Below are 26,183 nucleotides of genomic sequence, written 5' to 3' on the forward strand. Positions count from 1 at the left end.
TGTAGCAGAATAGATATTTGCTAATAATTTACAAAACAGAAACATACATTATAGGTAAAATTCACAACAGAGACAAGATCGCTCAAAGTCATATTTCTTTTGCCAAGAAGTGATTATGTGTCATCTGTGAAAATGACCATCCAGTTCTGCTTTAGTCTCCCACTGAAAAAAGTTGCCATAGAAAGAACTCGGTGGCCTTGAGTCAAGGGGACCAGAACGACTGCCATAGATGGTAAAGAGTTGGGACTGTTTCATAGTTCTGGGTTCTTCTGTTTCTGTGTCCAAACATGCACCTGTCCTTGTTCTCTTCTACTGGTTGCTTCTGGTCGAATAGTGCAACTTAGCTTCTTGCAAGAAGTTTTGGAAGGCAGGTTCTTCATGTCTTTCCTCGGTCACTATAGCAGAAAACAGACGAGATGTGTTAGCAAAGTGAGTCTCACTGATGCCTTAGGACCCAAAAGGCCCTCATAGAAATCAGCATCACCATGTCCCAAAGGTGTTTTTTTTTTCAAGAGGGAACTGGACTTTCTATGTTTTTTTGAAGACATTTTGCTTCTCATCCAAGAAGCTTTTTCAGTTCTGACTGGATGGTGGGGAATCCCGTTCCCATTCTCCACCATCCAGTCAGAGCTGAAGAAGCTTCTTGGATGAGAAGTGAAATGTCTTCAAAGAAAATCCAGAAAATCCAGTTCTTTCTTGAAAATGCACCTTTGGGACAACCATGACCTGGGTGATTGAGAATCTATATAGACATTCAGCATCACCATAATCCTTTGCTGGATTGTTACAATGAATACAAAACAGAGTTTTTATTTACTGAATTTCTACGCTACCCATCTTTCTAATGCAGTAACTCTGGGCAGCTTACAATACAATAAAAGTTAAAAAGTGTAAAAAAAAAGAAAATTAAAATAAAAAGTTACAAATTAAAAGCCAAGATGATGGGCAGCATGGGGCAGAGAATTTTCACTATCCCATCAGCCACTCCCAGTATAGTAGGTCCCTGTCGGGGGCCCAGGCCAAGTAGCAGAGCCAAGGTTTTAGGCGGAGCCCACCTCTTGATAGGAGAATATTCCAGAGGGCAAGGGCCATAGCAGAAAAGGCTCTTCATCTGGACTCCACCAGCCAAAAAGCTTGAGCCAATGGGATACAAAGTAGGACCTTTCCCCTGGAAAAAGTGGGGCAGGTTAATCCCAATCCCAGATATCCTGGACCTATGCCATAAGTGGGCTTTAATGACTTTACTGTTAGGAACTCCATGTAACGCAACTGATGGAAAAATGTGGCCACCCTCCCTCTTGGCTTGCCTCTTGCAATTTTTAATTCCTCCTAATCCTTCAGAGCTTTAATTACCTTTATGATCAATGTCATCAGTATCACTATCTTGGGCCTCTTCCTCCTCCTCTTCCGGATCCAAAGTTCCTCGGGTCAAAATCAGTTCTGATGGGCTTAATGAAGATTCTGCCACTGAACCTTTGGACCAAAATCAAACCAAAAAGCAATTTTTCAATTTCTTCCCATGCAGGAGGATGAACACCTTGTCTAGGAGTTCCATGCCAGGAGTTCTTCAAACTCTACAAGGTCAGAAGACGGTGTGTAAACGTGATGCCTAAATGAGGGCTCTGGGCAGCTTTTAGAAATTTAGCAAGGAAGCAACAACAGTTGCTTAGGCCTATAGCTATAGCATAATACCTTGCCAGATGAAGTGCCATATCCTCTAGGTAAGTGCCAAAAGTAAGCCAATGCATACAAATTCTACCAGCAGCCCTTCTTTTTCTTCTTCTGTGCTTCTCTGTGAAACCAAACTATTTCCCATATCAACTACTGTATATCCTCAAATATTTAGTGGAGCAGATAAAATGATGCCAGCTATGAAACTGAACATACTTTCTAAATACTGCTCAGTGGTTTGTTGGCTTGTTTATTAATCAAAGTTACATGGGGGTCCATCTCACCAAAAGTGACTCTGGACAGCACACAACAAAATAAAATAATGTAAAAAATTACCGATATAAGGATCCATGCTCATAAATATTATAAGAAAAAATAAGATACAAACCCTAGGTGATGAGAGGGATAAAAATGCCCATCACAGCATTTGAGCCCTGTCAGCAAGTCTCCTGTACCTTGAGAGCCCCAGGCCCAATAACATAACAAGGTCTTGAGGCCTATCAAAAGGGAGGGAGCTAATCTAATTCTGAGGGAAAGGATGTTCTATTAGGCAGCCGCCATGGCAGAGATGGCACATCTCTTGGGGCCAACCAAATGTAGTGGGACCTTAGTTAATGGGAGCCACACCATGCCAGATCTGCTTGGGGGGGGGGGGAGGGGCTGATATAACTAGGGAGATGCAGTCCTTCAGAGAACCTGATCCCACACCATGTAGGACTTTAAAGGTTAAAAGCGGCACCTTGAATTGGACCTGGAAGCAAACTGGCAGCCAACGCAGCTCACATAGTAGAAGTGTAATAACATGCTGTTCTAGGAGCGCACATAATTGCCCATAGCACAGTATTCTGTACCAGCTGAAGCTTACAAATACTTCCCAGGGACAGTCTCTGTCTCTGTGGAGATTCTCCTGTACCTGAAACTGCTGGGCTGTTCTCCATGGCAACAGGCCCCATATCTCTCCGTAAACTTTTCAGTTGTTCTTCCTGCTGCTGCTTCTGAGCTCTTTCCTGTAAATGAAGAGAGAGCATTCCAATAACACATTTTTTTCTCTCTATGCATTTGTATCCCAATTTGCTCTCACGTTGGAACTTAATATGACATGAATGCAGCTTTCAGATTACCTCCAAGCTTCTTAATTTTAATTAAAATTCTCTTGGCCCCTCAGAGGATGCTTTAAGTTGTAATTATATCCCATCCCCTTTCAGAAGAGGCAAAAAATGAACAGAAATCCAACCCTGCCTTAACTGACTAAGAGTAAGAAGGAAGATGTATGGAAAGCTTAGGGACTTGCCAGTGAGAAAGAGCGAGAAACACAGACTTACCTCACGTACTGCAATTAAGCATGTTACTTTGATTTTTGGTTTACAGTATTGTTCAAACTTAGCTAATTAGGTTTATTTAATAAATCTACATTAAATGAAGAACTGTGTCAACCCTGAAGCAAATTGTGGTTTAGTATGTTCAGACATGTCATGTCAACATGTCATGAATTAGTAAACAACTGCTTACCACTTATCTTTTTATTATTCATAGAAAAGAGATCTAGGTTCTTACATAATTGTACATTAGCCCCCATCACTACTTTGAATTCACTTAACAATGGAAAAAGAAAGGCTTCTGGGCCTATACTCTCAGGGATTTTGATCTCTTCGTCAGTCCTAGGACTTCCTGCCCCCCCCCCCTCCATTTCTTTTATCGTCTGATAGGTGAATTAGTATTTACAGCTGAAGAAATGCCTTTTGGAGCTGTCTATGGAGACTCTCAGTCATTCCAGGTCATGGTTGTCCCAAAGGGGCTTTTTCAAGAGGCAACTGAACTTCCTGGTTTTTCTTTGAAGATGTGTTGCCAACTAGAGGAGCTAATAAGATGGTTTTGCGATGTTGTAGGCGACAGAATTGATGCTGCTGACAATGGGAGCGGAAGAAGCTTCTTGGATGAGAAGTGAAACGTCTTCAAAGAGAAACCAGGAAGTCAGGTTGCCTCTTGGAGAAAAAAAAAAGCACCTTTGGGACCTTTTAGAACTCCAATGTCAGATGTGAACAACCAGACCCATGTAGAGTTCAAACTAGCTACTCAGTGGTTCTCTTCCTATCATACAGAATCTCCCCAGACTGGCAGCTTTTGTCTGGGAAAGACCAGATAAAGCTCAAAGGTATTTGGGTGATGTGTGTGTGTGTGTGTGTGTTCAGACCTCTTATGTCTATATGGCAAATCCAAGCTAATTCCCCGCTTGAGCCCTCCTTCCAGCTGGGGCAGTTGCTCTCCAACATCCAGCAACACAATTGGGGTGGGAGGGCTTGTATCAATACAGCCCAGAGCATCAAAGGAGATGCATGTACTTACCAATTGCTTTCTCAGACGCTCATATTCTGGTCGATATTCTCTGGAAGAAGAAAAAAAGGGGGCTTTACTTGTTTAAAGTATATGCCGCTGCCCATCTCGTCTGGTGGCAACTCTAGACATTTTACAAACCATTAAAAACCATGTCATATAATAAAGTTCTTCTCACATGGTCAGCAGTCCTGAACAGACATCGCTGTTACAAGTAATCAGTGTTAATCAGGGTATGTACTTGCAGTTTTATTTAATGCTAAAAAGAGAGGAAATTTTTCTTATAAGCCTAATATCTGCTCCAAGAATGAATTATTTTGTGGTGCCCCGTGAATACCCATTGACTCTGCCTGCTGTACAGTACATCAAAAGATATGATATGGAACCGGTTAACAGTTGAAGTCTCTAACACAAACAGCAAATAATTGATTTCTGAAGATTTTTGTGAAACCTAGTATATATCCATAGAGTAGAAATAAACTTAACTGGAAGCATTATTTGCCTAAACTCTTTCTTTCTTTTCTTTCTTTCTTTCTTTCTTCTCTTCTTCTTTCTTTCTTTCTTTCTTTCTTTCTCTTTCTTCTTTCTTTCTTTTTGTGCCTTTGAGTCAGTATGACTTCTGGTGACTGCCTGGACTTGTCCCTACAGTTTTCTTTGCAAGTTTTTTTTGGAAATGGTTTGCCATTGCTTCCTTCCTGGGGCTGACACAATTTGACTGGCCCAAGGTCATCCAGATGCCTCTGTTCCTAAGATCCACAATCTCCCAGTTTCTAGCCTGATGCCTTAATCACTACACCAAACTGGCTCTCTCTAGAGTTTCGAGGCAACCTCAAATTCAGTTGAGGTTTGCAGAGTGCAAATTCCCATTTGCACTCTGATTCAGGTGACCTAAGGGCACAGATAAAATCCCAAGCGGCCTCAATGGCTCTCAGAGAGTGCTAATGACCAAATGACTGCAAAGAAATATGACCCTTCCTTTTCCCTCCCCCGCCCCCATCTTTTCAGAACTAATCCTTCCATCTCCTTACCATCCTGCCACAACCAAGGAAGCTTCTTGGGTGAGAAGTGAAATGTCTTCAAGGAAAAACAAAGAAAATCTGGTTGCCTTTTGAAAAAGTATCTTATTCAAATTCAGTATGTCCCAAAACTCAGATATCCCTCAGAGATAATGCACAGCGTATCAGGTTGCTCTTGCTATTTTCCTTCCTTTCCTGAAGAAGACTCACCTTTCATATTCATCAACAGCTTTGGATAAATGTTCAAAAAACTCATCCATCCCTGTTCCCTGTACAGCGGAAACACCCACCACCTGCAAGAGAAAGTTGTTGACAAATTGGATGGCTTTAGAAATGTGGATTTAAATGAATAAAAGCTCTAACTTACTTGACTTGCTTAACTTCAACCTATCTCTTTCCATTCAGCATCAAAAACTGTAATTACTTAATAACGTTTTTAACAAACCAGCCTGCAGACAAAATATACTGCACCCTTTGCAGTGCAAAAGAGAGCACCCACCTGAAGTGAGTTGTAGAACTCATCTAAAACAAGACTCATAGAGCGAGTTAAATTACTGGCATAGCTGGTTTCCTGACTGAGGGCATCTTGAAAAGCTTCAAAGTCCTGCATCCATTCAAGTGCAAAGCTGTGGTCAATGATATCTGTCTGAATTGAGAAAGAAAAATAGATAGGGTGTATACTTAGACACATTTAAGCAAAACATAGAATATAGAAACAGCCCCTGCCAAAGAAGTCTTGCCAGAATCTTATCCATTATACCTTGTTACCTACAGGCCCAGGAACAAGGATCAATGACCTCATCATAACTGCTGATTTTCTAGAAGTGGTAGGGAAAGCAGACTGATGGCTCTTCATTTCATTTGCACAGAAAAACCATGATAAGAAATGAAAGACAGCAGTATTATCAAAAACCCAATGGGCCACCTATGAACTACTGTGATCAATTCAAAACTTTATCTTTTAAGAAGGAAACAACACGTTCTGAGGAGCATAAAGAAGATACTGGGAAGATTATTCAGCACAATCAGGAGAAGCAAAATTAAACCACTGGAAGGATTGACATCGAAAAACTTTGCCTCTGTGCCCCAAAGGACAGCACTTAAGATTAATGGTTGAGAATCTCAGCAGATTTTATTGGAATATAAAGTCAGTGACTCAGCAAACTTTCAGGGCTCTAATTATATCTAAACCTGGGTTCATCAGATACTTGATCGATCATTTTAGCATCATTCTCAACATTTTTTCAGATCTTCAATATTCCTTATGAGATGGATGGATGGATTGAATACAGTATTTCATTTTTTTAAAAAAAAATTATTAAATTCATTGGCTGCCCATCTTACCACAGGGTAACTCTTGGTGGTTTACAATAGTAAAAAGGATAAAATTACATAAAATCTATACACAATACAAACCAAATATTATAAAAATATACTCAACCCTAACTAAAGATGGGAAGGAAGTGGGATGAGCGGGGCGGGAGGGAGGTGGTCTTTGTATTTAATCTGTCAACCGCTCCCCCATGTGAAGCTCCCTCCCCAAGCCAGGTCTTTAAGCTCTTGTGAAAGGTCAGGAGGACTGGAGCTCACTCCAGGGGGGCAAGAGCAATGGCAGAGAAGGCTCTTCTCCTAAACCCTGCCTGCAGGAATACCCTGGCCAATGGGGCCTGCAGCATGCCTTCCCTGCCAGCACAGGTGTGGTGGGACAATCCCACTGGGATGTGATGGTCCCTCAAATGTTCTTACGCAACAGTTATCTAACAACATTGTGTTACTGATAGTTTAATTTTCTGTCCCTGCTCAAATGTTCCCTAAATGTTGGAATCTGGCCTTTTCACAGTATTTATATATTGTTGACATTTCATAAAGATGTCCAAAACAATCTCAAGGGGATTGTCCCAATTACTCAATATCGATGAGATCCCAATGGTGTAAGACATCCAACTCGTTTTGTATTTACTGAACTGTTTGCCATTTTAACTGTGTAATTTCTCTTCAAAACTATTTTTTTTCTTGGGAGATAACGGAAAATGTGAGTAACAACAATATAATATCATACCCTAAATATAAGTTGGATTTCACAATTTATCCTTACATTCTTTATTGCTTCTTTGAACAGAAAAGCCAAAGCAAGTGGCAGCATTTTAACTGAATTTAGCTGATCCAAAAAAAGTTAAACAGGACTTAATCTGGTCAATATTTCAATGGGAGACAACCTGGAAATCCCACAGCTACAATTAAAATGGAAGTGAAGATTTCCCCCCCCTCAATTGTGGAACAAGGTTATAGCACATCTATTATGCTGTGAAAACTATACAGACAACCCCACATCCTCATCAGGTGTCGAGTTTGAATAGGAAGCCTTCACTTTAAAAAAAAAAGAGAGGAAACAAGAAGGTAGGGCAGAAAGACAGTGTTGATTTAATATTAAAAGATGATCTCATTGATATCTAGCATGTAGTGGATTATGGAACACTCCACTCACCTTGTTCATGACCACTATGAATGGGAGCTTCGTTTTGTATAGGATGCTGAAAAAAGAGTGGATGATCAGAGATAAAAAGGTGGCCTAAGGCATGAAACAGTTTGTTGCTTTAATACTTTTACTGAAAAAGAATTTTGCACACCATTCAAAACTACAGAAACATAAACAAAAAAGGAAAAATGATATGAAATAAAAGATTATAGACAGCAAAAGACAAAGGAAAGTAGGAACAAGTAGGAGCTTTTGGAGGCAGCACACACTCTGAGTAACACACACATACCCCTCTGAAATCAGCTTTCCTGGTGGAGATGCTTGAATTTTTCCTGGCTTTTAAATTTATAACATACTTTTCTAAATCATCTGTTGTAAGGTGATTTACATTTTTGTTTAGGAAACCAGATATAAACCAATTAAATACAGTGAATGTTTGTGCTGGGAAAGCAATTGGTGCATGTAAATAAAAAGTCTGTGAGAACAAGAACTACATTAGAATTTTTTTAAAAAACCAGGGCTTTATCCCACAAAGAAAAAGAGGAATTGTAAGGAAAGTGGGAAAGTGCCTCCTACCTGCAAGCATACAGCATATTAGACATGAAGGTAACAGGATTAGTGCTGCGAGATGTGTCCATCACATAAACCACCACCGATGGGAAAGAGGAAGCCTAAATAGACATATTAGGATCATTGTTAACAAAGCAGAGTGTTTCCCTCATCCTTAATTAACTCCCAACATCAGATGAATAGAAGTCACTAACCAGGGCTTCTGTGATGATAGTGCCAGAGGCAGACCAAGTAAACACTTCAATCTGCCCAGGTGTATCTATTAGGACATACCTGCAAGAGAAAAGATTTGTTCTCACACCCACTCAGAATATACAGAAAACAATTTATGTCTTCATAAAGACAGCAGTATGTACTTGTTCGTTTCTGTTTCTGAAATTCAAGCCAGAGCCACTACCCACACAGACAAGAGCTGAGTCCAGGTTTAATTATTTCCTTTTCAAAACAAAGGATGAATTTGTGAACCATTTTCCTTATCAAATTAATGTAAATGACCATTTTAGTTCAAGAGATTTAGGAGAGATAAGGCATAATTAGTTGCTCAAAGGAATATTTCTAAAATATTTCATATGCCACTTCAGCCCTGTTTAAATCTTTTTTTTATTCATTTAGGAATTGAAACTCATTTCAAAATATTCCAAATCACACACACACACACAAAACCCAACCAAATGTTTACCTCACCTGTGTGAGGAAAAAATGTGGGACTACTCTCAGTATTTTGTGACTGAATATACAATAATTTTCATAATTTCATATGTATCCATAGCTTTCCAAAAAGGTTGGAGAACCCCACCACTTATTAAGTCATCACAATTGATTGCTGGACTACTTCTTTTCCAAAGACGACTTGACACATGCTTTGCCAGTATTTGAATCTCATTTTAAAATACTGCTGAACACAATTTTTTAAAACCACCATGTCCTAGTTTTAGAACTCTGGGTCCCTTTGATATACCCATCCAGTAGGCTTTTGACATAATAGGTATTTTAAATTCTAATTTTAGACCTAGGATTCTGAGTAATATCACCTGATTATTTCTTCTAATTTATTGTTGTGTCATTTTATCATTTTGTGAGTTGCACAGGTTAAAAACTAAGATAATGTTAACAAGATCTATAAGGGAAAAAAAGGCAACTTTTCCTATGTAAGGCAGGTCTATTTAAAATAAGGAATGCATATATGCCCCTTCTTAAAAAGGGGCCTGCCAGTGGCCACCCCCTTCCTCCCAGCATCAGATTTATCATTGACTCACTGGGATGCAGTCTGTCTTTTTTCAATGAACTTCATCACCTGATAAAAATTAAAGAGAAAATACAGTTTGCATACAGAAATAAAACTGGAGTTTGCAGAAGAGCTACTAAAGCAAAGGGCTCTTAGTATCACAAAATTACTGTAGTGACATTCTTCAATTTGCAGCTATAGCAATTAGATTTATATACCGCTTCATAATGCTTTATAGCCCCTCTATGTGGTTTAGAGCAGGGGTCCCCAACCACCGGTCCGCGGACCGTGTACCGGTCCATGGAACAACTCCTACCGGGCCGCTGGTTGCTGGGCCGCCATCTTTTTGATGAAAAAGTGCTTCCGGTGAGCTTTTCCGGTAGAAAGCTCACCGGAAGCACTTTTCATCAAAAAGATGGCGCGCCAGCACTCTCGGTGAGCTTTTCCGGGTAGAAATGGCTTTTTTTAGAAAAGCTCACCGAGCGCTGGCGCCACCATCTTTTTGATGAAAAGTGCTTCCAGTGAGGTCACCGGAAGCACTTTTTCATCAAAAAGATGGTGGCGCCCAGCTGATGCCGGTACCGGGCCGCGGCGCCCAGCTGATGCCGGAACCGGGCCGCGGCATAAAAAAGGTTGGGGATCACTGGTTTAGAGAGTCAGTATGCTCTTAACAATTTGGGTCCTCATTTCACTGACCTCAAAACACTGGCAGTTAACTTCTCCAAACTTCAGCAATGACCAGACAAGCCATAATCCCTTGGGTTATCAAACTGTTTATAGTGTGTGCTGTATAGCTCAATGGGAAAACTTTGCTATTGCTAAATATAGCCCAGAATACTGAAATTTTCAGAAAAGAATATTCATCAGCTTACCGATATTGTATACTGTATACCAGCAAAATCAGTTAAGCTAACATGTACCTGGTCAAATCTTGTAGCAAAAAGATTGAGGGATGTCACAATGCCACCGTTTGGGCCCAGCGCATATCTGGAGCTAGGTCAGGAAAAGTTGAAGAAATCCAATTCACTGGGTCAGCATATTCCCCAGCGCAATCCCACAAGAGATCAATAGAAAGCTATACTACAGTCAGACATGAATGGAACAGCATGTACATCCAGCAATATACACACAAATAAATAAATAGTGATAATGCTACATTTTGAAGAAATAGCCAAATAAGGCAAGGATACTGCTTCATGACTTCTTTGTAATTCACTGTGTCCCGGATATCTTTAAAAAAAAAAAAAGGAAAACAGAGGATGGAAATTATACGAAGCCTAATTTTAAAACAAATTTAGAAGGAACATATCTTATTGTTGCTTTACTGTTCTGCTTGAATAAACAGAACATAATTTACTTTTAAATTTAACACCCTCCCCAATTTTTCCTACTTTCTCAACACTTGTTCATCATCTTAAGTGCAGCTCTAATGTTTCCTTAAGACTCCCTAGGTCATGGGTGTCAAACTTGATCGCGTCACATGGCATATTGCAACATTTTTTGCCTTTGCAGAGCTGCAGTGGGCATGGCCTGCGTGTGACGTATCTGGCCTGTGGGCTGCCAGCTTGACACCCTTGCTCTAGGTAATTTCACTTCAAGTAAATGTGGAAATCATAATCTAAACATACAGATTTCCAATCCATCCTAAGCAACTTTCAACAAAGATTTAAAATTAACGTTAGACTATAGATTAAGTCATCATCAATTCATATTATTGTGATCCAGTTCAATGTAATCAATTCCTTAAAACAGAATAAAATCTACCATTTATCCCTTTGTTATATACAGAACAAGCCTGCAAATACTGAGCCGCTTCAACTGTGCTCTGCAATCATAAGGAAAGCTATTCACCTTCTCACATCTTACACTTACAGCAACCCCATTCAGTTGGCAATAGTCAAGGTACTTGGAATAATAGCATCCTTGTGTGGGACACTCTCTGCTGGATCTATGGCACCTACAACTGGGGGAAGGCAAAGGAGCCACCATGCCCATATAGGTGGCCATATGGGCTAAATGTGTGGCAGCTTACACACACAATGCAGTTGCTTGGATATCTGCAGTCCCTAAATTTCACCCTGAACCAAAGATTTACATGTTTGTGCTTTATAGCAAAAAAACGAATAAATACTCTCATATTTTTCTGAAGAAAATAACTCTGGCAAAGTACGTAGACAACCACGGTAGGTGCTCACCGATATTGGCCTGGAAAGGCAGCTCGTAAACTGCGGGATCCAGATTGATGACATACGGAGGAGAATTCTTACTATGCAGGGAGGCAATCAGTCTCTATGGAAAACAAACCGTAGGTCAGCTCAAAAGAAGCCAGCAAGGGGACCAAGCAGCCCTCTTAAGAGCCTCCTCCTCCCCCCCCCCGGTCGATCCCCTTCCCGCTCCGCCCCGCACCTGCACCAGGGCCGTCTTGCCAGAGCCAGCCATTCCCAGCACCAGGACGCATATTGGGGCTCCGGATGCAGAACTCGCTGCCCCACCGGCAGCTGCCATTTTGCCGCCGTCTCATCCGCTTTCTTTGACTTCCGGGGCTTTCTCTTGCTCCCCCCAAAAAAAGGGGGGGGAGTAAAGGAAGCCAAGCTTTTGACCATAGAGATGCCAAGAGAGAGAGAAATTGGAAAAGAACAACGACTCCATAGACATCGCCACCATTGGTGGAGCATGGGAACTATTCGAATAGTTTTCCTCAACACCTTCCACTGAACGGGCTTCTCCTCTCGAAAAATTAGGCTGCCGAACAACAATCCCGTCATATTATTCTTATACCCTGTACCGTCCCTTAGAGAACATTTTCAAAGATGCCACCCGGACCGGCTCGAGTCTTGGCACCGGCTCGAGTCTTGCTACGCTTCCTTCTTCCCTGACAGGCGATAACGGCCGTTCCGCCTTTCCTCTGTTTACAGCACAAGGACGGGGGAAACGATGGCCCTATTATCGACTTGTGGAACTTCAACTCCCAGAATTCCTGAGCTAGCCTGCGGATCAGGAATTCTGGGAGTTGAAGTCCACAAGTCATAAAAGGGCCATCGTTCCCCACCCCCGCACAGTGTTCCTGATGAACTTTGACCCACCAATCCTTTTCGACATAGAGCGGCGATAGCTAGAGTGGGCAATTATAATGTGCCATCGTCACGGAGGGGGTTTCTAATCGTAAGAGTCCCCGTTCTAAGAAAAGGCCGCGGCGGAACAGAAAGGACGTTCTCGGCGGCGTGCCCTGCGTAAGTGAAACTTTGCGTCACCTAGGCAACCAGGAAGGGGAAACAATCGCCTCTCGCCTTTCCGCTTCCTCTGAGGCTCGAAGGGGAGGACCCGGTCGGGCTGGGTGCTGTTTAAAGGACCGCCTCCTTTTGCGTGGCTCCTCGAGCGAAGGTCCCGTTTCCTTGATCTCGGGATCCCGCGCCGAATCGCCGCGCAAGGGAAGCAACCTGTCGCAAAGGTGAGTCATACGGCCGGCTGCTGGGAAGGCGGCCGGAGCTCCGCCGTTGCCTAAAGCGAAGGGGGTCCGTTGGAGAGAGCGAGGCTCGTGGCCCTTTGGGAGCGAAGGAAGATTGCGTAGTTTAAGCCGGCCGCCCATTCGTTCTGCCCTGGAAGGAACCGTCGGTTTCCGCGGTGTTTTCCCCTCTTCGCTTAGGGACTGAGGGCGTCGGTACGTTTCCCGCCTATTTACTTAGTTAACTCAATTATTAGCCTGCTGTTGGGTTTCGGCAGCTTTGTGGGGTCTATAAATGTATTATTTACGCTGCGTTATTTTGTGCCTTCGGGTCGGTTTTGATTCCTAAGGCCCCGCCTGCAGTTTGTGTGCGCGCGCGCGCGTGTGTGTGTGTGGGAAGGTTTTTCCGGAAGTGGTTTGCGCTTACAGGTCGTCCTCGGCTTACAACCGTTCGTTTAGTGGCCGTTCAAAAGTGCCACTGGAAAACGGGATTGATGACCGTTTGTCACAGTTCCAACTTTTGCAGATCGATCATGTCATCAAAATTCAGAGGCTTGGCGCCTGGTTCATATTTACGACGGTTGCAGTTGCAGTCCCGGAGTCATGGGATCACCTTTTGTGACAGGGAAGCCAGGTTCACTTAACAAGCGAGTTGCTAACTTATGAGCTGCAGTGATTCATTTAACAAGTATGGCAAGAAAGGTCGTAAAATGGGGGCAAAACTCACCCTAACCCTAACAAATGTCTCACTTGGCAACATAATTTTGGGGCACAATTGCGTTTGTAAGTCGAGGACTACCTGTGCTTCTTTCCTAGGGCTCAGAGAGTGTGACTGTCCCAAGGTTACTCCAGGTGGCTTTGCGCCTAAAAGTGGAATTAAAATTCATGGTCTCCCCATTTCCATCCTGATGCATTATCCAGTGCATCAAAGTGGTTCTTCTATCACAAATTTAAATTTTCTCTCAAAATTTTAGGTCATGTGCATAGAACAGTGTTTCTCACCTCAGCACCTTTAAGGTGGGTAGACTTCAACTCCCAGAAGGTGGGTGGACTCACCAGCTAGCCTGGCAGGGGGATTCTGGGAATTGAAATACACCCATCTTCAAGCTGCCAAGGTTGAGAAACACTGGCACAGAATAAATGGAGTAATCATTGGATGTGCTCAGGTGGAGGCTGGATAGCTATCTGTTAGGAATGCTTTCATTTTATATTAGCAATATAGCAATAGCACTTAGACTTATATACCGCTTCATAGTGCTTTATAGCTCTCTCTAAGTGGTTTACAGAGCCAGCATATTGCCAACAATCTGGGTCCTCGTTTTACTGACTTTGGAAGGATTGAAAACTGAGTCTACCTTCCTCTGTTCATAAAGATAACTTTCATAGTTTGCCTTTCAGCAAGGTGCACAACCTGTAGCCAGTTGAAAAATAATTAAAACTTAAGATAACCAATAATTACATGCCTTTGTACAGTAAAAATTTAGAAAAAACATAGTTAACGAAACCAATCAGTTTATGGCTACCAAAGCTCAAATTCCACGCCCTTCCAAAACTGCCAGTAAAATACATTGTTAAAAAAATATGTTAAATAGTAACGTTAAGATCTACATGTAACCAGATGATTTATATCTGTTGAATAGAGGATGGGACTCTGTGTTAAAAGACCTCTCTCATTCCAAGGATTACAGTGTGTATCAGTTCTGAAGAAAACCGCATTTATTTAACTTTAGCTCCAGTTCAAGGTGCTACTTAGTTAGAAATCAGTTGCTTCATTGGGGGGGGGGAGGGAATGCCATGCAAAGGATTTTTTGAAGTCACCAAGGAAGTAACGGACTTGCGAACTCAACTTCTCTACTTATCATTTCTGCTTATATGCTCTTTCTAATAACAAACATACTGATTATCACCTGAAGTTGTTTTGACATTTGGCTGCAATGTTTTACTAGTCATTGAATTAAACCATTTTCTGAGCTTGCATGATAAATTGAACCACAAGTTGGATCACATGGGTTTAGTTCCATACTCAGTAGAACTCAAAAAAAAAGCAGACCAATATTAAAAGTAATGAAGCTTAGCGTGTGCAAATCGCACCTGCCAGATTTTATGTGTGGCTTGATGAGGTACTGTATGAATAGTGATGCTTTCTCTTCTTCTCAGAGCCAGCAAGTAGAGGGTCAGGCCTTGGACATAATGAAGTCATTCATGGGCCAGGTACTGATTTGAGATGAAAGGGATGAAGCCTTCTGTCAAGGCTATTATGGAAGAGGAGAAGAAAGGTATGGATGAGTTTTGAAGATAAACGAGACTTAATAGCGTGAGCATAATGAAGCTTATGGGTTTTATTTATATATAACAAGTACTAGTGTTATGTTTTTATTGGATGTATTGTAAACCATTGGAGTAATCTGGTGGTAAATTAGAACCATAAGTGAATGAATAATAATAATATAACAAATATATTTGGTGTCTCTCCTTTAGAATTAGAAAGAAATTTCTCTATTTGGAATATATCAAATTTTCCTGCTCTGTCTTGATTAGAGAGTTGCAAGTTTCTAATGATTTGTTAAAATCATATTCGTATATAATAGTCCCTTGTAGAAATAGATGGTGTATAGCATCCTTTCTCTTTGAGTGCAAATGACATATTCTGTAACTGCTTCTTTTTAATTTAGTAATTTTAAACTTTAATTATATGTCAGAGTCTGATTATAAAAGGAAGCAGAAAATATGATCTATGCCTAAAGTTTTATTTACAATGTAACTGCAGCGATGGATACTTTAGCTGGCTAAGTAATTGACCCAACTTGAAGTCATGAGCTCCGATAATATTGTTTCTTCTTGGCATTTTGCAAAGCCACTTTGTAATTAGTCTTATTTCGTGTTAAATTTAATCTTTTTAAGAGAGACTGAGTAAACAACTACAAAAAGTAGACATTATTTGATTGATGTTTTTATTAGGACAGTTGGTTTACTATAATGGTAAAGTTAGGGTTAGCTCTGTAAATTCTATACCCACGATGCCACCTAGGTGATTTTGGGCTAGTCACTTTCTCTCAGCTGTAGCAAAGGAGGAAGTGACAAGACACTTCTAAAAATATTGCCAAGGAAGCTATAGGGACTAGTCCAAGAAGTCACCAAAAGTCAAAATTGACTTGAAGGCACACACACACAAAATCATTTAGGCTACAGTTGCATATGTCTTGAACCTGTATTTGCTTTTTTAAATCTATAAACATAAAAAAGCTAATGTGGTATCTCTCCCAAGCTGGAGATTCCCACTCCAAGGCAAAGCATAAGATGGAACAAGATGATGAAGAAGACTACAAACAACTTCCCAAAAAGAAGCAAAAAATTTCTGGTGAGTAGAGTGGTGTTCCCAATTTTCTGTTTGGCATAGATTAGGAGACCACATATATTTGTTTCCTTTGATGGATTCTCAGTTGATCCAGTCTGTGTTTGTTTGTTTTGATTTTTCTTCTATCTTTCCCTAATGCCAATTTGAGGATCTTCAGTATTTAGGTGAGTTTTTCTCAGGTGTAAATGAAAAATCTCACAATTGCTTGTCTTTCTCCCAGGAAAAAGACAGTCAGTGGGAAAACAACCTAGTGCTAGTCCAAAGTCCAAAAAGTGCTCTAGAAAGTCAGAACCATCAACATATGCGGCAGGTAAGATGCAGAATCCCATATAAAATTCTTGTTAGAAAGAATATATGAGTATTGTAGAAATAACAAGTAAGAGCTATCGCAGTTTAGGACAACAGCATTGGAAAAGGCTTATACAGCTTTCCATTTTGCAGTAGAATTGGAAAAGGAGACTTGGCATTTTACATGTGCAGCCAAAAAAGGATACGTATACTGCCAAAGAGTAATAGTATCTATATACTATATACTAGCAATACTAGAGATACCTACATAAAGCTATAAGAAGAGAATCCTACCTAGTGCTTTTCAGGCAAAGGTCTATGGAGATTCTCAGTCATCCAAGTCATGGTTTTCCCAAAGGAGCTTTTTTTCAAACAGCAACTGGACTTTCCTGAGTTTTCTTGAAGACCTTTCATTTCTCCTCCGAGAAGCTTCTTCAGTTCTAGCTAACTGGTGGGAAAGGAAAAATTTATGATGCTCCTTCCATGGAATGAAATGACAAAGTTGTTTCTCTTCTTTGTCTGCAGTGAAAGTGCTCCTACTGGATCTTTTTGTGGATTTGACAAAGGCCCAGTTGGGATAGCCGTACCTTTGAGTGCTTCAGTGATGTGTTTTTGTTCTTTCTCTTTTTCCTTTCGCTGGAAGAAAAGAGGTTGTCCACTCCAAAGACAAAACACCCAGTGCAGTGTTGTATATGCAGTGTAATGCAGTGAGGCATGTGCAGACTTGCACATTAGGGAAACAAAATCTCTTGTTTACAGTGCAGTCCTTTCAGCGGTCCCAAGATGGTTCCATACTTGTTTGCACTCTGATTCAGGCACTCTGGGAACACAGATTAACTCCCAAGAGATTTCAATGATTCTCAAGTGTTAACAACTGGCTGACTGAAAAGAGTATAAATCCTTCCTTTCCCAGTTAGAACTGAAGAAGCTTCCAGGAGAAGTGAAACATCTTCAAGAAAAAGCAAGGAAGTCCAGTTGCCACACACCACCACCACCCCCACCACCCCCAAAAAAGCAGCTTTGGGACATTTTCAGGCAAAGCTATTTTTGCAGATAATTGCAAAGCAATTTTATTTTGGAAAGAAAGATGCCCCAGAGCAGGAGTGCCAAACTTGACTTCATGGAGGGCTGCATCAGGGTTGTGTTTTACCTTGTGGGGGGGCTGGGAGGGTGGGGCCAGGGTGGGCAGGGCCAGCTCAACATCACTCGTGTTGGGGGCACCTGTGGGGCTCTGCCAGCAAAAGTGCGACCCTCCCGAGCTCCGTTTTTGCTGACAGAGGGTTGCAGAGGCCATCACAGCCGTAAACAAAGCTCGAGTGGGCTGCACACAGCCCTCCCAAGCTCCGTATTCACTGGCAAAGGCACCGTGGGCAGGTCCTTCGCTGTTTCCAGGGTGGCCCTAAGCACCCTTCAGGCCGGATCCAACCCGCGGGCCTTGAGTTTGACACCCCTGCTCTAGAGGCAAATGGAGCCAATACAAATCTTCTCTGATGTTCATTAGAACTTATTTCTCTGCATAGCAAATTGCAGCCCAAATCTTTCTGAGAGAATAGCCTCACTTCTAAGCACCTTATAGCTGACTTAGACAAAAGACATATCGAGTCCAGTAATGTTTTACCAAATTCTTGTTTGGTAGAGGAACACATTGGGAGATACTGGGTTGTCTTGCTGGAAATTATTTGGCAAAAAACTGGCTGTCTATTAAGAATGCTATAAGTTGGATCCTGTATTCATCAAGGTTTGATCTAGATCACTTCCGAGATCATCCAAAATTCATTGGCTCTGCTTCCGTAAGCAGGATATGAACTTTGTTCCTCTACAGTGGCTGGAATGTAGGAGCCCTCTGCCTCTAATCCAGGAAGTAGCCCATTCAAACATCATGAATATATGCTTCCTTTGCCCGTCCTCAATCTCCCAGTCTACAGCACCATGCCTGATTTTGTATCCATATCCCCCTCTTTACTTGCCACTTCTCTAAACTAAAGTGCCCCCCCCCATACACACACCATTTTTATTGTGCTGGAGGTGCTTTAACCCTGCCATTTTGGTGGTTCTGTTCTGACCTTGTCGCTCTTCAAAAGGAAAGCCCACTTGGGTTACCTACAGAGAAGATTAAAATGTTGAATCATCACCATCCTGTGCTCTGGCAGGAAGCTTAGAAGAGCAGTGGTACTTGGAGATTCTGGACAAGGGCCGTGTCACTTGCCCAATCTGCAGATGTGTAGTGAGGAAGACGGTGGAAGGATTGAAAAAGCATATGGCAAATTGCCACCAGGTGAGGAGATGGGAAATGCAGTCCCTGTGTATTCTGTTAGGACATCCAAAGAAGGGGCAGCCATTCCAACATTTCATCTTTAATCTGGGTGATCAGACAGTTATTTCCCTAACGCATCCCAAACCATGTTTCCTTTGTCTTTTGAAGTTCTGCTTAGTGCACACTGGCTTATATACAGTGATATGGTCAGAATGAGATAATACATTAGAATTCTAATTTATATGAATTTCTGTTGTGCCCCTCCCTCTTTATTGATCTTTTTTATCAAACTAAAAAATGCCAAAATATGTATTCAGGCGGAAGAGATCCAAAAGTTGATCATTTTAATTGCTTGTTTCCAATTTCAATAATATTCTTTTTACCATAACTGCACAATATAAAAAGTGCGCTAGCATGACAAACATGTCTAAAGATATTAGATTTCAACTTTATTTTAAATTTGGTTCTCCAAAGTGAAATTTTATTTATTCAATATTTATATTGAATGAATATTCCCTGGTGAGACATCATTAGTTCAGATTCAACAATGTAAATGTAATACCGGGATTTCCCCCCCTTTGTGTACTGTTTCTTTATTGAGTTGTATTTGCCTTTTAGTTTAGTTTGAAATCCGTATTTTGAAATGTATACATGTGTGCAAGAAAGATGTTTTAGGTGAAACTCCCCTAAATTGTTTAGAATGAGGATATTCTATAATGCTAAGAGTGGACACCATCATTCAGTACCATTGAATGGAGGGAGAGCTAGGATAGCGCATAACCATTGCAGCCTAAACTCTCGGCTGTCTTAACACTTTCTATTCCTAGGAGATGTTCACATGTCAGCACTGTGGGAAACAGCTGCGCTCTCTTGCAGGAATGAAGTATCACATCATGGCAGATCACAACAGTCTGGTATGGTGCAAAGTATATAATCTATATATCTATAAAAAGTCTTGTCCAGGAAGGATCTTGGGGCTTCCAGGATAGTCCACTTGAACATTTAGGCTACCTACCACTTGGAAATTGGATGTGACCCCTCTGCAACAACTTGCTGCATTGCTAAAATAATAGCTCAGTGCTTTGTTCAGAAGCCCCTGTCAGGTCTCATGCCTCAGCAGCACTGAAAAGTCAGAAATTTCTCATATAGCCCAGTTGGGAGAATGGACTGATATCCAAGGTCCTCCTGTGACTGACTTGCAGGATTTTAAACTTCCGTTGCCTGTCTTGTTTTTTCTTTGTAAGGTAAACTTGCTTTGATTTGCTGTAAACGATAGCCTTGGGTTAGTCTTTCTGTTCTCTGCTTTTATGCAGCCCATTAGGAAGGAAGCCAGCCAGTTGGATAAGCAGAGCGAGCGAGAGTGTTTGCGGAGAGTCCTGAAACGCATGGGGAAGCTCAAGTGCACAAGAGAGGTGAGCTCCAGCTGCTTAAGGCTGAGGGACATCTTTGCAGCTCAAGTGGACTTTCCCAAGTCTCAAGAAGAATAAGTTTGCCTGTTCATGGGGAGTGGTGGGCCAGCGGGTTAGACTTGTCTTCTGGATTTCTGACCATAGGTAGGGAAAAAAATAATGCATCTATCTTCTCTTTCTCGGGACTCAGGAACTGACCACTCTTTTTCTCTGCCTGCTTCTACAGGGATGTACAGGCAGCTTCACCAGCATAATGGGGTATCTCTACCACACACAGAAATGTGGAAAAGCAGCTGCCGAACTGGAGAAGATGGCCTTAAAATGCCACCACTGCAATAAAGCATATCGGTCCAAGGCAGGCCTTGTTTACCACTTGAAATCTGAGCATGGACCTGTGAGTTCTTTGGGGTAGTGAATCTGGGGAGAATGGCTGGGGGAGCAGATAAGCATCCTTTTAGTCTGTCTCTTGACTTCTTCGCCTTCACGAGCCATCACAAGGATTTCAAGTCATTTTCTTTTTGAAAAAGCACTTACTAGGGCACAAGATTAATTGTTGCATGGGGAAGAAAAAGCCGAGGCCCACAACAATATTCAGAAATTCTGTTGTGTCGTAGTATTTCTGATTCTATAATAAGAATCAGTTCTTATTGTTCGATTCTCTTCCCAGGTCTTTGAATAGTGTAAACAGGCAGTGACTGAAAAAAAAACAGTTATCATTGGCTTTTCCTGTCAGGTGTCATTTCTCCATGAAGACAGCAGGACAACTCCTCTGAAGGACTCAAGCATGGAATCAAGCAGCATAGGCAGAATCCAGAGGAAGTCTGCTAAGGTGGCTGCCTACTACCTGCATGAATTGGCTAATGAAGAACTCGTAAAAGAGTGGCCAAAGAGGAAAGTCTTGCAGGATCTTGTTCCTGATGATCGGAAGGTACAAGATGTGCATGTTCTGTAAAGAGGGAAATTGTCCAAGGTCTGTGTAGCTAAGAAATGAAATACCAGAAGTAAAAGTTCTAACTGTTTGAGAGGAGCAAATTGGTGCTTGGGGCACATAGTTTTATTTCAGTTTTGTGACTTCAGATCAGTGAAGCATCCATGGCAACAGTTCTATTACTGGCTATGACTGTATATAAAGTTCTGGGAAGAATTACCTTTCCTTATTCCTTCAGACAGTGATTGAGCCATTCCAGGATGAGAGTTTGCATTTGCAGTTCCTGAGGTATAATTTGCCCTGTTTTTGAGATTACAAATAATCCCAAATCTCTGTTCATAACTGGGTATCCAAACTAATTTATTTACACCCTCCTTGGAATGTTGCATACATGGAGTGAAGCAAAGAGGCACTATATGATCCTTAGGAAGTAGACCTGAACTAAATAGAAGCGTCTGGAAGGTTTATTAAATCAACACAGAGTTAGTGCAACCATGCTTTCTTTTAAATTATATGTACAAAACCAGTTCTTCTATGACTTGATGTAATTTTCCATTTTTTCTGTGGGACATGCAAGACTATTAGGGATGATGTTTATGATTAGAATTTGTCCTTAGAAGGACTTTGTGTATCATTTCCAAGACTTTGGTGACCAGGTGTTTGCCCCTCTTGTACAGGAAATTGGAAGTTCTTAGTGTGATTTTGTCTGGGTGTTCATGATTTTTTGAAATGTATTTTTTTAGAATTGTAAACTACCCAGAATCCTTTTACAAGTTGGCCATCCTTGACATGTAATCAATAACCCATTCCAGTTGGCTTTAGCCTTGCTAACAGTCTCTGTCTTTTATGTTAGATTTTTCTAACTCTAATATGTATAGTTGCTGGCAAATTGAGAGTCATCTGCCTGAATATAGGTGAGCTTGATTAGGCATTGATCTTGCCTGACATCAAAGCTCTTTAAGAAAGGATGATTGGCTCAAACACAGTAGGTAGAAAGGGCAGCTTCATTTAAAAAAGAATTTATAGAGTGCCAGTTCCTGAACTCTAGTTTTTTGCTTTTGTTCTGTTCTCCTGTCTCAGCTCAAATATACTCGACCAGGGATGCCTGCTGTGAGCCAGGAGGTTCTGTGCAAGTGGAGGTCAGAAATAAAGACCTATAGACGGGTCCATTGCCCCAACCAGGTAACTATAGCCCCCGCCAGGTAAGATTGAATTTGGTGAGCAGGGAGTATGGTTTGCAGTTAAAACTAGTTCTTTTCCCCATCGCAATTTCATTAGAAATGTGATACTGATTAACTGCTTCAATGGAACAGTTTCATCTTATTTCCAAACTGGCTCAATATATAAAACATCTGTGAAGTACTCCTTGGAGTTTGTTGCATAATCTGCAGATCTGTGAACCTTTTATATCTGTCTTTCTGTCATATCCTCTACAGGCACAAAGGAAAGCCTCTTGCCCAAACACACACCAACTGATGAATAGTTGTTATAGCTTGCATGAAATCCTTTTTTCTCATAGTTATCAGCCTAGGTCACTCAACCTTTACATAGTGACCTTATTTCTGTTTTATTTCTCTCAAGGGTTGTGAGTGTGTCTACGGCAGCATCTCTGGTCTTAAGGCCCATCTGGGCAATTGCACCCTGGTATGTATCCCGTTGATAAGCTGTATGGAGGGCCTTCTCAGTTGTTGCCAAGAAAAGTCCTAGGAAGCAAGGGAAACTAGGCATACAGTCAATGCCAACGTATTTTCTGCCAGATCTGTCATCTCCAAAAGATTTATAATTTGTATGTAAGACTTTGCCCCCTTTAAGTGATATCCGTTTGGCTCCCTCACTTAGTTTGTGAAAAATATTACCTGTGAAGACAGAAAGAACCTTTTGTTTTTCCTCCAGACCATTTCACTCTGATTTTTCCATGAATAAGAAAAGGATTATGATGTTTTAGATGTCTTCAGCGTGATCCAGAGGAAAGCCACCATAGTACAAATTTCCCCAGAATAAAAACTGTTGCTTATTCTCACTTCTTTTCCTTATTGTTCACTGTCATTGCTAGGAATGCTAATGATTTTGTCTTTCCTTAATTACAGGGCGAGTTTGTGGCTGGGAAGTACAAGTGTTTGATTTGTGAGAAGGAGTTTGTGTCTGAGAGTGGGGTCAAATACCATATAAACACTGTGCATTCTGAGGTGAGGAGTTGGTCTCGAAAGCATGGACCTGTGCGTGTTTTCCCACACTCCATGGTTTTAGGCCCTTTTTCTGCCTATTCTTCACAGGTGGGAGAGGGAGAAGGGTTCAAACTTTTTCCTGTACTGAGAGTCAAGGTCATCAGTGTGTGCCCAGCATTTGTATTGTGCCTCTTCCCCTCAGGACTGGTTTGATAACACAAACCCCACCAAGAGTTTTGAAAAACTGGTAAAGCTGCAGCAAAAGGAGGCTGAGCAGAAAAGGCAACGCAAGAAGCACGTCTCCAGTCGGAGCCGTAAGAAGAAGCTGCGGAACGCCACTGCAAAGAAGTCACCAAGGCTAGGACCAGATCAGAACCAACGGCAGGGGGTCAAAGTCAGCCATTCTAAGATGGCAGACTGTGAAACTAGGAGCCTGGAAGAAGAGGATTCTCTCCCTTTGAAATTCAGTCACAGAAGGGTGAAGAAATAGCCTCTTGCAGGAATTTCTGCATTGCAGGACAGGTACAGCAGGAGTATCTTATACTTAGGGAGCATGTACTTAGCAAAACTTGGGGGGAGGAAGAGAGAGGGGATTGGTTTGAGGAGTAAAATCCAACTACTAATAGTCCTGCTAGTTACTAGTTGGCAACTTTAAGGACCTGCTGGCTGAGGAATTTTGGGAGTTGAAGTCCACCCCACTTAAAATTGCCAAGATTGAAAAATGCTCTTCCAGATGAACTCTGGCCCTTTGGAAGTAGAAAGTTTTCCAAGTTTTTCAGAGTCATTCCATTGCATGCTACATGAGAAAATGTACTTAAGTTCTCAAATGTAATATGTAAGAATCTAGCAGGGAGAGGACTTGGGAGTCAATTGATCTCAAATTGCTCCCCAAATCCTGACTTCAACTATTTGAGGCTTTTTTTCCTTTGAAATGTTTCAGCATCTGCAATCCCAAATGCTGGAAAGAGAGCCATCTTGGAAAGGAGAGGGGGGATTTTCCATCTTCCCTAAGAAACAGATATAAATACATTTATATTTAGATATAAGATTTTTTTTCCATGGCAAACAGTCCACATTTTCTTTTTAAAGGGCCATAAAGTGACTGCAGTTATAGCTTTGTCACTTGGAAATAAGAAAGACATGTTTCTTAATCACAGGAAACAGGAAAGAGAAGAAATTCTTGGCTTGAATTCACCTCTTGCAAGTTCAGTGAAGATAGAGAGTAGAGTGCCTGGGAGGAGAACTGGTCAACAGCATGAGTAAGAAGACTTTCCTGAAATTCCACTGTTCCAGTCTAGTTGCAGTAAAACAAGATCTGTTATATACTGTTACATACTGAGCCAAGTGCTTGCATAGGATTAAGTTGCAACATATGCTTATGAAATATTATACCACATAGAAAATAAAATTACTAATCACTCCAGTTGTGTGGTTTTTTTAGTGTCAAAATTATCATTTACTGTTAGTATATAATAAAAAGCAAACAACTGAATTCCTTCCAGTGGATTTAACACAGGAGCGGAGAACCTGAATAAATGGGCTGGACTCATCTAGTGAGTAATTACATTTAACTCAAATTGATCTGGCCTTGCTTGTGGCTAAATTAAGTCCCCTTGTATTGTGCAAAAGTTATTTCCTGAATAATTAATTGATGAAGCCTTTTTAGGAACCCCTTTCTCTTCCCACCTCCTCCCATCCCTCTAACATGGCTCAGTTATTTTTCTTATAGATCTCCTTCAGCCAATCCACAGCATGGCCTTCCTACATGGAAGCCATGTGGTACCAACCTGGAAATGGGCACCGTTCTGGAAGCAGGCCCCGTGTCAACTGGGAAGATGCACTAGGCCTCCCTGGATTTTCCCCACCACTGAGGCACCCCATGCTCCCCCTAACAACCTGCACAGTTGCTTAACCACCCCAATAGCCAAAGCAGGATCATAAAGTGAGGTGAGCGCTTCACTTGATCACAACCTGCAACCATAATTGGCAGGCTCCGCTATGGTCATGCATCATATGTAATAATGCTAACAAAGCTTCTCAAGGGAGCATACAGTGGGATTATTTCTCTGACAGACCAGTCAAGGGGTTTTTATTCAGGATCGCTTGCAGATAAGGATTGAGCCTCAAGGTAAGGAGTTGCAAAACATGTAGGCATTGGGAAGGTCCTTTGAGACCGTTAAAATGTCATGAAAGCATTAACCTCACTCAGTTGGTCTGGCATTACTTTCCCCTTTCTTTAAAACAGTCCCCAACAGGACTGCTATGTTGGCTTTATCCCTCAGCTGCCATGGGTTATATATTAACCTGTCTTTCCCTTTGTATACCGAGGTTTTCTCTGGCAATGCGAAACTATATTCATGCAGTAGGACAAATTATCTTGGGCAAAGTATTCAGTCAAGCCCAATTGGTTCATATTAACATTTTATTAGCCTTGGGGAAAAGAAAATAATTGGACAACATAAAATAAATGAACAAGTTAAATGCTAAATGATCTAAATAAATAGCTATTAAATCTATTAGTATATGCAGTCTACACCTATCAGTGTCAAAACTCAGAAGAATTCCATTTAAAAAATGACTTCTACGATAATGGGAAAGAAGAATTTGATCCCCACTCATATTCACACGCTTAACTTGATTTCTAAATGAATCCATTTTTAAAAGTTTGTATAATGCAAACTCTCATCAATTGGCCAAATTTGCTACATTTGGAAAGCCTAAGGTTAATACCATACACTGCATGCTGTGTCACTGCATTTTCTAGCCTTTTATTGACTTAATAGCAGCTGAGATACTGTTTTGGAGGGCAGGTTTCTGAAATTGTGATACTTGCATGTATACTATTTGACATATGGGAGATGAAAAACTGATCCTCCAACTGTATAGAAGGAATAAATTTGAGGATATTTTCAATGCTCTCCTGGTAGGAGATGCTCATCCTACTTGTATGCCTGGAGGATGCTTGGTAGTCTTGTCATTTTCAGGTTGAAGAATCCTAAGTGAGGGAATGAGAGGGCTGGTTTCCCTTAGCAGTTATGAATGGGGGTGGTGAT

At 41.3% G+C, this 26,183-nt stretch overlaps 2 protein-coding genes across 6 annotated transcripts; one reads left to right on the forward strand and one right to left on the reverse strand.

Moving 5' to 3' along the window:
• GPN1 (GPN-loop GTPase 1) lies at positions 1-12,492 on the reverse strand. The gene is made up of 15 exons (XM_026671627.2): positions 12,373-12,492; positions 11,696-11,842; positions 11,485-11,578; positions 10,480-10,519; positions 10,210-10,276; positions 9,321-9,358; positions 8,259-8,337; positions 8,071-8,165; positions 7,504-7,549; positions 5,518-5,664; positions 5,229-5,311; positions 4,015-4,054; positions 2,585-2,678; positions 1,354-1,473; positions 1-395 (listed from the first exon to the last, which is right to left on the reverse strand). The coding sequence occupies exons 2-15, from the start codon at positions 11,792-11,794 to the stop codon at positions 310-312; spliced, it is 1,128 nt and encodes a 375-aa protein (XP_026527412.1). The 5' UTR covers positions 11,795-11,842; positions 12,373-12,492; the 3' UTR covers positions 1-309.
• On the forward strand, positions 12,447-24,553 carry ZNF512 (zinc finger protein 512). 5 transcript variants are annotated; one of them, XM_026671625.2, is made up of 14 exons: positions 12,447-12,737; positions 14,889-15,007; positions 15,997-16,089; positions 16,307-16,396; positions 18,525-18,649; positions 19,456-19,542; positions 19,942-20,040; positions 20,264-20,431; positions 20,771-20,965; positions 22,046-22,147; positions 22,547-22,609; positions 23,053-23,151; positions 23,333-23,652; positions 24,288-24,553. In XM_026671625.2, exons 2-13 carry the CDS (start codon positions 14,956-14,958, stop codon positions 23,618-23,620), a joined length of 1,461 nt encoding a protein of 486 aa, XP_026527410.1. In that variant the 5' UTR covers positions 12,447-12,737; positions 14,889-14,955; the 3' UTR covers positions 23,621-23,652; positions 24,288-24,553. The 5 variants fall into 5 exon arrangements, with proteins under 5 accessions (XP_026527410.1, XP_087815280.1, XP_087815267.1 ...); XM_087959154.1 differs by having other exon boundaries at positions 12,496-12,737; positions 24,220-24,553; XM_026671626.2 differs by having other exon boundaries at positions 12,617-12,947.
• The last annotated feature ends 1,630 nt before the right edge of the window (positions 24,554-26,183 follow it).

The sequence above is a fragment of the Notechis scutatus genome, chromosome 1, assembly GCF_049901735.1.
Source record: "Notechis scutatus isolate UNSWTSFEM ecotype Mainland chromosome 1, rNotScu1.2, whole genome shotgun sequence".
In the NCBI taxonomy this organism is placed as follows: domain Eukaryota; kingdom Metazoa; phylum Chordata; class Lepidosauria; order Squamata; family Elapidae; genus Notechis; species Notechis scutatus.